This window comes from Chelonoidis abingdonii, chromosome 14 (genome assembly GCF_003597395.2).
Source record: "Chelonoidis abingdonii isolate Lonesome George chromosome 14, CheloAbing_2.0, whole genome shotgun sequence".
Classification (NCBI taxonomy): domain Eukaryota; kingdom Metazoa; phylum Chordata; order Testudines; family Testudinidae; genus Chelonoidis; species Chelonoidis abingdonii.
Genome location: NC_133782.1, coordinates 16651865 through 16664481, shown reverse-complemented (window position 1 = coordinate 16664481; position 12617 = coordinate 16651865). Strand labels below are relative to the sequence as shown.

The 12617-nt window shown below is 41.1% G+C and overlaps 1 protein-coding gene across 1 annotated transcript in view; it reads right to left on the bottom strand.

The window, feature by feature from the left end:
• Positions 1-2160: 2160 nt before the first annotated feature.
• The window catches only part of PEDS1 (plasmanylethanolamine desaturase 1), a 29138-nt gene continuing 18681 nt past the window's right edge, over positions 2161-12617 (bottom strand). The window contains exons 3-6 of the mRNA XM_032804047.2: positions 6732-6823; positions 5888-6032; positions 4821-5033; positions 2161-3370 (exon numbers count right to left, since the gene is read on the bottom strand). Of these exons, the coding sequence (XP_032659938.2) occupies positions 3249-3370; positions 4821-5033; positions 5888-6032; positions 6732-6823 (572 nt within the window). The 3' untranslated portion in view covers positions 2161-3248. The remainder of the gene's footprint in view (positions 3371-4820; positions 5034-5887; positions 6033-6731; positions 6824-12617) is intronic.

Sequence of the window (12617 nt, the reverse complement as noted above, 5' to 3'; positions counted from 1 at the left end):
CCCTGGAAAAGTAAACTCATAAGCCACACAGTAGAAGGCGGCATGAGTCATGACGTTTGCAAAAGCTGAGAAATCCAGAAGAAAGATGCTATCAACGTGCAAAGTATCACACAGTTACTGGCTTCTATTCAGGAAGCAACAGTTGTATTCACATACCCGAGGCGTACACATTTAAACTCCAGGAAACTTCAGAGTGTTCTTTACTTGTAACACACGGACGACTTCAATTCCACTCCAATGTAAGTGTTCCTGTTTCAGTAGCTATTCAGCAGAACAGATGGAAGGAACTGATTTCCTGAAGGGTATTGCCCCCGGTACTATTAGTCAATAAAAGTAGAACCAGCAATCTAAGAGTAACACACACTCTGCAGGTTAATACTATTGTAGAGAAATCATCCCTGTAGGCTCCTGGCATAACTTAAGACAGTACTGTGGGGCTGCTAAATTATAGCAGCCTCCCCAGGCTGCCCAGCATCTCTCAGTATTGTGCTTAAGCCATGCTTCAACATGACCCTCCCATCCCCTTCCCCATTCTTGTTCCCAGAACACCCTACACAGAGTGTGCTCATAATGCTGCCTTCCACAGTGCCTGTACTGGGGGAATCCCTCCCCTAGTCTGGATGCAGGACGTTTAGGGCCTTTTTACACTGCTCTGGCCCTTCTATTAGGAGTAAAGGCCCCAAAGTGAGGTGTGTTCCCACCCAAGTCTGTTTAAAAAGACCCAAACTTTTGCACGGTTACATTGACTGAAGAATTTGGAGCAAGCAGATAATCACGTTATGCAGGGGGAAGAGACAGGTTTGCATTAGCTTGTTAAAATACAGGCCCTGAAATGCCTAAAAACAAGGCACCGACTGCAACACAAATTTCTAGGATCACATTTTCAAAATTCAGCCCTTCCATTCTCAGGGGGAAGTGAACTGCCACATCCTGAGCTATTCTGAAAAGTATAGCTCATTATATTCACAAATTAAGACTCAAAATCAAAACATGGCCAGAATTCTCACACCAAGGCTATGCATGAGCCTCGATTTACACATGATCTAGTACTTGACTTAAAATGTCCCTTCCTATTAACAAAGTGACAAACTTTAAAGCCAATGCAACTTATTTACCACCCCAAAATTAGTGTACCCATTTTATATTGAGTTAGAGAGAGTTTACAACTGGGAAAGAAGAGAATCAACACACTCTTCCAAGAAATGAAGCACTGTGAGATTGAAAGGGAAAAAAATAGCTACCCTGCTAATCCTCTTCAATTGAATGAGGTACTGCTAGCAACAGAAATGTAGCAATTTAAGGGCATTTCTCTCAGGCATTCAGCCCAGGGGTAGGGGTCCACCCTACATCGGGGTGGGCAAACTACAGCACGGGCTGCATCCAGCCCTCAAACTCCTGCCGGAGAGCAGGGTTTGGGGCTTGCCCCACTCCAGCCAGGGAGCAGGGTTATGGGCTTGCCCCACTTCGCACAGCTCCTGGAAACAGTGGCATATCCCCCTTCTGGCTTCTACACATAGGCTTCGCACACTGTCCCCACAGCTCCCATTGGCCAGGAACCATCGCCAGTGGGAGCTGTGGGGGTGGCACTTGCAGACAGGGCAGTGTGCAGAGCTACCTGGCTGCACCTCTGAATAGGAGACAGGGTGGGGGGGGCGGACATGCTGCTGCTTCTGGGAGCTGCTTGAGGTAAGCACCTCCCGGAACCTGCACTCCTGACCTCCTCCCACGCCCCAACCCTGATCCCCCTCCAAAACCCTTGGTCCCAGCCCAGAACACCCTATTGCAGAACCCGCACCTCCTCCCACATCTCAACCCCCAATTACATGGAGCATTCATGGCCCGCCATACAATTTCTATACCCAGATGTGGCCCTTGAGGCAAAAAGTTTGCCCACCCCTGCCCTACGTTGAGCTCGCTGTAGGATCTGAGTGTAAAGCTTTTCCGTAGGCTGGCAGAAACTGGAATAGTCCTTTATGTCAGATGCTTATATACTGAAAGAGTAAAATATACTGTTACAGTATAAGCAAAGGAAATGCAAAATTTACACACCCACCCGGGGGACTCATGCATTAATCCTGCGAATGCTAGATATTTCAGACTAAGTGTTGAGGATGAAGTGTGATTTTATACCATCAAATAAATGAAGAACTGCAACAAGACTTAACAAACGTGATTAGTATTATCCAACTGCTGTTATAAATCATATACATTCAGAACATCATGTTAAAATATTATTCCACATTACACCAGAATAGATTAAGGCTTTATATTATTTACAGAAAACAACAAGCACCTTAAAAACACCAACCAGTAACATTTGTGCTAAAGATACAAATTTGATGTCTTTTGCTCTCAAAAGACAACAATTTGCACATGTGCCCAATGCTACACATACTTTAAACATTGATTCTTGGAACAGGAAACACATACTGGCAAGATCCCATCAGTGAGCACTCCAAATCAATTAATGCAAGCATGTGGGATACACATATACAATGTGCCCTCCAGATACTCAGACATTTATTAAAAGTAAAGCTGAACGCTTATACAGAAATGGTTGCTTCAAATTCCTCAAAAATTTGAACAGATTTATTTTATTTTAAGAGAAACTGAAAACACTTAAGAGTTCTTTGCCCATTGATAGAGTCAAGATTTCAAAGTCTGCTCCACACCACATTAACAAGACTTAATACAATAGCAAAGATGGAACTGACAGATTTATCAACCACTAAATGCACTGAAACGGTGACAATTTTACTGGCTTCGATCACTCTGACATGCTGTTTTCATGCGGCATATCTGGATAGGATTTCTTAAAATGCCGTGACAAGTTATCTTCACTATTCTCCATATTGGTCTTAGATGACAAGCTACTTTTAAAAGTTAAATGTTGATACAACACATGTTTACTGTGCCACCAATGTATTAGAAGTGATGGTGCATCGTCTTCCTCTCTGGCTCATCAGATGGCTTTTATGAGACTCAGTGATGAAATATTTTCTAAGACATCAGCAGACATGGCTAAAGAAAGGTGCTCAGTACAAACGGAAAAGTAACCATTCACATTTCAAGTATCGTTTTAAGAAGAATGAGTTTTTAATTGCAGTCGATGTTAGCACTTTTTAGCTTGTGCTTTAGTCTGTTATTTCTTTGTAAGTCTTGCATTTGGCTGCTGGCTTTTTTTTTTTTTTTTTTTTTTAAAAAAGGTTGGCAACAAAGATAAGAACTGTGGAAGGCTGGTAAGAGTTTTATTTAACTTTCTGAGCCCACTTCATGTCATCTGCTCTAGGCTTTTGCCCAGTCACTCCTTGGATAATATTCTCCAAGCATCTCCAAAATCCAATCTTCTCTAATGGATAGTTCAGCCAACCTGAAAGACCAGAGGTGGGAAGGGGGGGAATTAAGTATTGAGCATTAGCTTAAACCATAGCAGTAGAAACTCAAGTTTGCATTGCTTTTCTTCCCTCCTTAACAGTGTTATTCACTTTAAATAGCAAACAAAAATGTGTTAGAGAAAAAAATTCAGTGGTAGTGCGCTATGGGCAAACAATGAAGGATGGTCACTACACAAAGCTAAAGGAGACTATTAGGGTAAAAGAGAAACTTAAACAAAAGTAATTTGTAAATACAGCACTTGAATTTAGATATTTCTGTTTTAAAATTTCTAGCCAGTTATTTAGATTACAAATTGCCCTTCATTCAGACTAGTGAGTTTCACTTGTTCGGATGGTTTCCCTTTCTGGTTCCTCTGCACTAGCACACAGATGCAATGTCTCATTTGCAAGCAGTGCAAGAGAATATTCAAATCAAACAAGGTAACTGGTCACTGACATTTAGACAGATTAACCTCACCAGATTTTGTAAAATTTCAGCCAAAACCTTATTTTTGGGTCTACACTACTTATGTGAATTAGATCTACCAGCTATACAATATTTGAGAGAGGATCCTATTTAGAGTAGAGACTGTTTTCTGACAGATGACACGAACAAGTTATAAAGCTTTACACAGGGCACACAGTATTGCATGACTAATACAAATGTATAGATTTTTATTTATTTCATGGTCCATTTGTCAGAGCAGGAAATGGATTCAGGTATCCAGAATTTTATTTCCAGCTGTGCCTTCCCTCACTATGTGAGAATGAGCAAGTTATTAGCACTCTGGTTTAGCTTGCCCATCTGCAAAATGGACATAACCAGAATGACTTTAGTTCAGGTGAATATCATGATTTATAGATCTAAGGAGAATCAGAGGCCAAAAAAACCTTGATAAAGAAGTTACAACAGCCTTCAGAACATGTGTAAGTATTTGGAAATCCTCTCATTATGGCCATGAATTTCAGAAGTCTAAGAACTTGTTTTGGAAACTAACATTCAAGGAGAGATGCCAGTGTAGATTAAGAAAATGAAATAATTCCCTTTGTATGAGAACAGCAGCTTTCACAGAATTCACTGCATTGAATAAAGATGCACTAATCTGCATGCAAGATCGGATTGCTTGACCTTACTCAAGCCTCAGCATCACTGACCTGAAGTCAGCAATAGAAAGTTACTGATTTTCAGCCAAAAATCAAGCTTGATTTGTCTTTTTTGGGGATTGGGATTTTTCTTATTTATGTAACAATACCAAGTAAAGAGCGTCAGTTGACTTTTGTACAGTAAAAGGACACATACTGCAAGTTGTAGCATGCAACATCTTCCACATTTTAGAGATTGCATCTATGATATTACTGTTTAGCAATCAGACTATACTCTTACCAGATGTATGCTTTCTGGCTCAGTGAAAAAAGCTCAGTCCAGGAATATGTAGTTTACTTTACCTGTGGTAATACAAAAATAAGTCTCATGGGGAGACACATGATGGATTCGGTGGTGTTTCCGTGGCAGGATAACATGCCAGTCCTGCAGAAAGATGACCCAGCGAGGAAGACCAAAGTACGTATGAGACCATTTGTGAATCTGGTTTGTCAAGGTTACAAAGATAGCCAGGGCAAAGACATAACATTCCCAAGGGCATGTCTGGTATAATGCTTCTGCAAAAAAATAAAAAAAAAGCATTAAAAACTCAGACCTTTTCTTTCCTCTTTTATTGAAGAAGCAGATTCCTACCAGTTTCTAATAATGCCTGCCCCATTTAGAAGTTGCCCCCTCAATTCTGACACTATTCTAGCAGTTGCTGACACTTCAGATGTTAACAAGGCCCATGACCAAATTGCTTCAGCAACAGACTGCAACAGCACAGCTGCTGAGTCATGAACTCCTCATCTCATATGACATTCTGAAATGCCACAAAGTAATAGGGTTGCAAGACTAGTATGCACCATACCAAATTAGTCAAAATAAATTCAGTCTAATGGATAGTAGGAACCTGAGCTATGGATTTACTGGCTATTATAATTAAATAGGAGTATGTAATGCTGCATCACTAGTCTTTATATTTACTGAACTATTTCTGCAAAATAGCAAATTTCACTGGTTTTTAATCTTAAGCTTTCTTCCATAATTGCATGGAGTTTAAAAGTCCTTTGTGAAAGAATGAGATGCTAGTTCTTCTGCAGAATTCATATTCTAAGGTTTCTTTACTGAACTCTTCAGTAGGACACTTTCCTGGAGATGGGAGATCTTTGGCACGGGAAAGGTTAATCACCCGTTATCAAACAAAACAGTGGAAATTTTTTCCCCCTCTCCTCCAAACATCTACTTCCAACATAAATTAGACCTGTTGACATGCATCACGGATTCATTTTTTAATCCCTTCCCCACACAAGGACAAGCACTTACTCAATTTATCCAGTGATGAAGATTCTAAATATATATACATAGTCACTCAATTTATCCAGTGATGAAGATTCTAAATATATATACATAGTCACTGCTAATAGCTTACCTGGGGAAAGAGAAACAAATTTGTAGGCCATGTTTGCCAATGGCACTAGTGTCATCATGCAGTTGTCTCCATTGGTCTCTATAAAATCATGTCTAGTAATTGCTGTGGGGTCAATGTGATGTTCTCTAAAAGGTCTGATGAAAGCCTGAAAGAACAAAGCCAAAAGTGCCAGGCCATTACTTGTAAGAATGAATGGATCAGAAACAGAATGACAGCATCAAATCAAAGAGTGATAGAAGGGCTTCCATACTATCATGCACCTAGGAACTAAGGTTCAAGCTTTTAGAAGCAATGTTTGAAATGATTTCCATGTGTAAAGCATCAGATGGTTGAATTTTCATACGATGCTTATATTTCAGCCCAGTTTTTGCATTTTTAAGCAATGCATTAATGTTAACACATACGTAGCACTTTTCATCTCAAAGTGCTTTATAAAGGTGGATATGCATTATCACAATTTTACAGATGGGGGAGAAGCACAGAAGTTAGGTGACTTGTTAAAGGTCACAGCTAGGCAACAGCAGATCTGGGAACAGATATTTATTCTACTGTTACTTCTGCTTGTTAATACTCCCAGTTGGAACAGGGCATATTAAAGAGAGTCACCTCAAACTTCCTGGCTTTTATCAGTCTAGAAGAAGTTTAACACTGTATGTCATAGCTCTACCGCCAATATATCAGCCCAATTAGCATGGGATAAAGAGAGGGTGAGGAGGCCACGCTGGCCAAATCAGTAGGAGAGACAAGAAACAAGTTCCTATATAGTGCATAGCACATTTAAGATGGTGGCAGCTTCCCCCAAAGTGATTTTTATTTGAAATTTTAAAAATTAAAAGTCTCAAACCTTTCCAACTATGGGCAGCTCCACAGATCCCCAGGTGTCCGCTCCCCAGTGCACTAATCCTGACAGAAAGTCAGCAGTAATAACTCCTGCAACTTTAAGAAAACAGAGTTAGGAATTCAGAAGTATTGTTTCAATGTCCACAATCTCTCCCCTCGCACCCAAGAAAAAAAAATGTCACTACTACTATTTTCTGGACAGATACACACTCCCAAACACAAAAGCGATCTGGCCACTCTGAATGCACAAAAGTCAACTCTTCAATGAAAGGTGGGTAATCATGACAGAGGCCATTAAAAGATTATGGCTTCTCTTAGCTAACAAGATCTTGGATCTGAACTACAATCCTATTGTTATCGAATAATTTCCATACCAGTAAATCTAGATGTGTCAGAAATTAATTTATACTGGATAGTGAATCAGTGAAACCAATTACTTCTAAAATACATCTCTACTCCGAATGGGATCCTCTCTCAAATACCTAGATGTATAGCTGGTAGATCTAATTCATATATTTAACAGCCAACGTAAAGGGACAGTTTGATTTTACGTACTCGGTTTAGACCACCTGTGTCCAGATCTGCAGATATTCATAGTACTGGTGGGTAGTACTACCCACAATGTGGTGGTTATTCTTTTTGCACTCAGCAGAGACCTCCTACCAGCAGACACCCCCACTACCACCACACACTCTGGGACCTCACCAAAGCTTTCTAAGCATGAAACACAGAGAACTCTCTCAGCTTACTACTAAATAATATCAGCTACAGATGCACACTTTAATACCTGGAAGGGGCTTCCCAACGTGGTTCTTTACAGCAAGGCTATTTACAAAGTAAGGTTGAAAGCCTAGCAGGCAGCTATGGGGTGGAGCTATCTACAATAACGCAATGAGGAGCAGAGTCCATATTGATGATTCCCTGCAGAAAGTGTTCTATGCTGAAGAGTTATTACAGTGGCATGGTAAATGAAGAATGTGTCTAAATCTGTAGACAACCATGGACAGTTTGTAAAGAAGAATATATATATTTTTAAACTGCCAGCCAGGTGCACTACATTTTAAATTTAAAGCTGTGTTCTTCTGTTCCTGCAGATAAGTAGATTTATTTAAATTTTAGTTTTATACAAACTCTTTGCCAAAAGCACCTGTTCAAAAGCTCAGGGCAACTTTGGCACATTTAAAGAGAAATAAAAATTGATTGAAGCAACAGCACATCTTCCCGTCAGACATCATCTGATCAGTTGTGTGACCAATGCATCTTAAGATGACCCTATCATACTTCACTACACTGAAATTCTACCATCAGCTGCCTCAGCTCTCCAGACAGGATTTACAGCATGCCCAGAATGTCAATCTATTGGAGAGAGATAATTAGCAGGAAAGTCCTTAGAGAGAAGGCTCTGCCAGCAGCCACTTTATAGGGGCAAGAGAGGGCAGTCAAGCTCAAAGGCCTCCACTGAACACAGCTGTGGCAGCATGGCCCAGAGAGAGACAGTCTCTCAAGAAGGCAAGTCCCAAGGCATTTAGGGCCTTATAGGTCAAATCTCAACACCACCTTAATCACACGGCCAGCAATAGGTACTAAAAAAAATTAGTAATAGATTCTACAGATCCAACTTTGCCCTTATTGCTCTGAATGGAGTTTCAGAAGTGTCACCAAGGGCAGGATTTGGTTACAATTTTGCTGATACATAAGCAGAAATAGAATCCAACTCCCTTGTGGAGCTGTGTTGGCTCTGCAGGTATAATAGAATTACAGTCTCTCTGTGCATTTAAAGTCTTGTCTGCTGAATTCAGCCACAGAGAAGAACTGTACTGAGTAAAAAGGTGCATTAGTTTCTCCGTGTATAACTGCACTTAAACTGTCAAGAACAGCAGTATGCTCCTCCCCTACACCCACTCCTTCTGCAGCTCTATTTAAAGCCATTCAGTAGACACTCACCTAAATTTCCACATCTGTGAAGTGTAATATGCAAATAAACAATACCTGGAAACTGATTAGGGGTTTTATCCTGGAGGGAGTCACATGGAAACTATACACAACTCCTGCCAAGCTAAGCATCACACTGATATTTCAATTCATTGTCAAAGGGCACCTTGGGATCAGAGAAGTAAATGAGGGGTGTGTGTGTTTGTGTGTAACACATTTCAATAAAGGGATTGGCTAGCAACCAGTTTAAAACCTAATGAACCACACCATTCATATCTGACCCTTGGAATGTAATTCACAAGGCAGAAGTTGTAGTCTAGCAATACGTGTACTAAAGGCAGGTGCATGCTGTATTTGAGGAGCTGCTTAACTGCTCAAAGGAAGCCACATAATAGAACTAGCCGTATAGCCACGGTCAGAGTTTCTGGAAGTTTTTTTAGTTCTGCATTTTTTACAGTCACATTAACATTTTAAAACCAGGTCCGTTACAAAAAAAAATCACAGATGTCAGACATATTCTGACTTTTTAACTCTAGAAACACCAGCTAGTTTTTAAAAACAAGGTAAGAACAAAGTTGCATTTTATTTTTGCTGTATATAGCAGGAGGGTAATACCCAAACTGCCTCACTGATTCTTCCTGGTACCTTGGTCTGCCACTCCAAGAAAACAGGGGGCTCCTCGCTTTCTACTCAGCAGGTAAGCATCTTCTCTTCCAGATGCCTTAGGGTATGTCTACACTGCAGTTAGATACCCATGGCAGGCCCAAGTCAGCTGACTTGGGTTCATGGGCTCAGGCATGGTTAACTGTGGTAACGACATTCTGACTTGGGCTGCAGCCTGAGCTCTGGGACCCTCCCAACTCGCAAGTCTTAGAGCCTGGGCTTCAGTCTGAGACCAGAAGTCTACACTGCAATCAAACAGTCCTGCAGCCCAAGCCAGATGGCATGTGCCAGTCACGGGTGTCTAGTTGCAGTGTAGACATACCTTTAGACCTCCCCTCCACCTCAGCTCCCCACAGGAGGTGGTGCTTGTGTCATGTCGGTCTGCTATGGTTTAGGCAAAGACAAGCAGACCCATGTCACTACTTGTGACCCAAACAAGAAGTTAATGGTTACATCGTTAGCTTGCCTGGCTATGCTATCCTAGCATCTCATTGCTGCTCTAAAGAGAGCCTCAAACACCTCCTTCTAGGATGCACCATTTTAATAAAATTACCTTTGCATTTTTATCTAGCAGTGAGACAGGCTGGGTTTCTCCTAGTCATGAGTTGATGTTGACATGCTTTTTACTTTGGGGTTATGGAGCCACACACTCTGTTGCAATCAGGATACTTAGATCATCTGTCCTGGGACTGTTAGCAAGATTTTGTTTGACATTAGCAGGATTTACAAAGTGCAGATATTTTTATGAAACAAGGAAAGACTAGTCTTTCTTGTTAATACGATGAAGTACTGCAGGAATTCTCTTCGCCTGCGTGCGGTGCAGAGACAGTGCAGCTCACTCACTCCCCCCCCCCAGATAGTATATTCTGAAGGTCCCCCTCACCTCTTTGCCCTTCCTTTTGTCTTTGTTTAGCTAATCTCAGACATGTGTCTCTCTGCCTCCAACAACAATAATGGAACTAACAAGTTATATTCTTTTTCTCTGTCCTTTGTCTTGCCTTGTCAATTTAGACTGTAAGCTCTTCAGAAAAGGAACTGTCCACTGCTGTTCTTGTACGGTGCCTGTCACAATGAAGCCCGGATTTGGCTAGTCCCTAGGTACTACCATAAAAAAACCCACAAACAAATCATGATTAATACATTTTTAGAACAAGACTGTCTTGTTCTAAGATAGATGGATACACTAGACATACAGCTAGCCAGTGTGGGACAGCATTCAGCCTCTGGAATCACCCCACATCATGAATCTGAAAGAATGTGTGGCTTCTACTTAAAGGGGAAAAGGAATAGGTGGAGTTTATTTTAAAAACCTGGGCTACGGCTACACTAGAGAGCTTACAGCTGCATCAATACAGCTGTGGCACTATAAGCTCTCTGTGTAGCTGCTCTAAGCTGACAGGAGTGAGCTCTGGTTGGCGTCATTACTCCAGCCCCGCCATGAGTGGCGTAGCTATGCTGATGGGGAAAGCTCTCCCGCGACTTAGTGCTGTCCACAGCGCTTACATCAGCATAAATTATGTTGCTCAAGGGGGTGGCTAATTCACATCCCTGAGCAATGTAACTTAGTCAACTGAATCTGTAGTCTAGACATAGCCTCAAATACCATGAATACGGAGACTGTGGCAGCCGTGTACCCAATTCTCTCTCACCTGACTTCACACAAACTGAAGTATGTTCTGTGAGGATCATGTGGCCTTGAAACTTTCAAGATAATTGAAAAAAGGAAGAGAAGAAAAGCAGAAATAAGTCTCTGTGGAAGGGTCTGAGAGAATATTTTTTTACACAGCGTTTCAGGAGCAGTCACTATCAAACACCAAGATCAGGGGAAGAGTGAAGAGTTTGGTAGGACATGTCTTATTCTAAGGCAGTTTGAAATCCCAGCACGTGCTAGAAGCTTACTTTCTAGCAAAACAGTATTGCTAGGTAGGTTTCACTTACAATCTAGCCAATGCGCAGGTGGGTAATTCTGGCAGAAAGGAATATGGAAAGAGAATGTGGGATTATACCTGGCACTTGTGGTGGGGATAATACTTTGCACTTTACAACACTTGGATTCAAGGATCTCCAAGCATCTTACAAACATGAATGAATGTAGCCTCATTTTCCTCATGAGGCAGGCATTCTCCCATTTTAAATGAGGAAATGGAGGCATAGATGCTAAGTGACTTGTTTAAAGTCACACAGGAAGCCTATACCAACACATGGGATAGAACTAAGGTCTCTGGACTCCTACGCCTGTATGAGTATAAAGAACTTCCTTCCTTTCTGAGTGAAATGTAGTGAGGTCCGGAGAGAAAAACATAGCCCAATTGTGAGTGATATCATTAGGGAGGGCCAGTCACATATCCAGTAAAGGTGGAAGCCCAAAGTTTGTAATTCAGGGATGCATGAGTTTCATGCTGATCGGAAGCAAGGCCACTGTAGAATAGCAGAGAAAGGGACTTTTGCTGAACTTGATCTTGTTCAGAGTTCCTGTTGAGTGGATTGAATATTTATTTCACGATGGATTAGAAAGATATCAGAAAATATCATAGCCAAGAATAATGGACATTGACTACCATCATTGAATGTAATTAGAAATATATAATCTTGTTTTTATTTTTTTTGATTAATGCTTTTTTTTTTAAAATCAGTTCTGAACTAGGTATCTAATGAAAGCTTTCATTTGTTATTTGACATATAGACCAATGTGGTGTTAACAAAACACTTCATTTCAACAAACAGAATCGGCTACTAGCCCAATAAAAATATTTGTCTAGTTTTGGGCTACTTTTTAAGCGATTTTAGACTACTAATGCAGAATGTCATTCCGCTGAAAAGAAGAAGTGGAAACAAGAGGCCTGGAACACACAGAAGGGCGTTTCTTTCAAAAGCAGCCTAGTGATCATGAATTGAATAAAACTGACAGGCCTCATCAGGTGAAACCAGATTTCACAGGCAGAGAGTTTAATCAGGCATTTTAACTAGAGCAAAGAACAGCAACAGAGGTGGTTTCAATATCTAGAGGCATAACCCTCATATCATTGGCATGCAAGGGAGGAAGTTTTATTAAAGTAAGAGGCTAGGCCCTGGTTTTTGCCAGAAAGGCTGTGGCTGGTTTTGCCCTCAGATACATACAGGGTCTTGAAGTACAGAAACAAGAGGCTGCAAGGGACCTCGGCAGAGGCAAAGGCATGATGGCTAGTGGAGCAAGATCTTGAGCTGGCAGTTATTGTTACAAAATGAGCATCATTGTGGAGAACTCAGTAAAGAGTTTCTAGGTATACCGGTGAGATACAGCCAGTGAACGTGACTG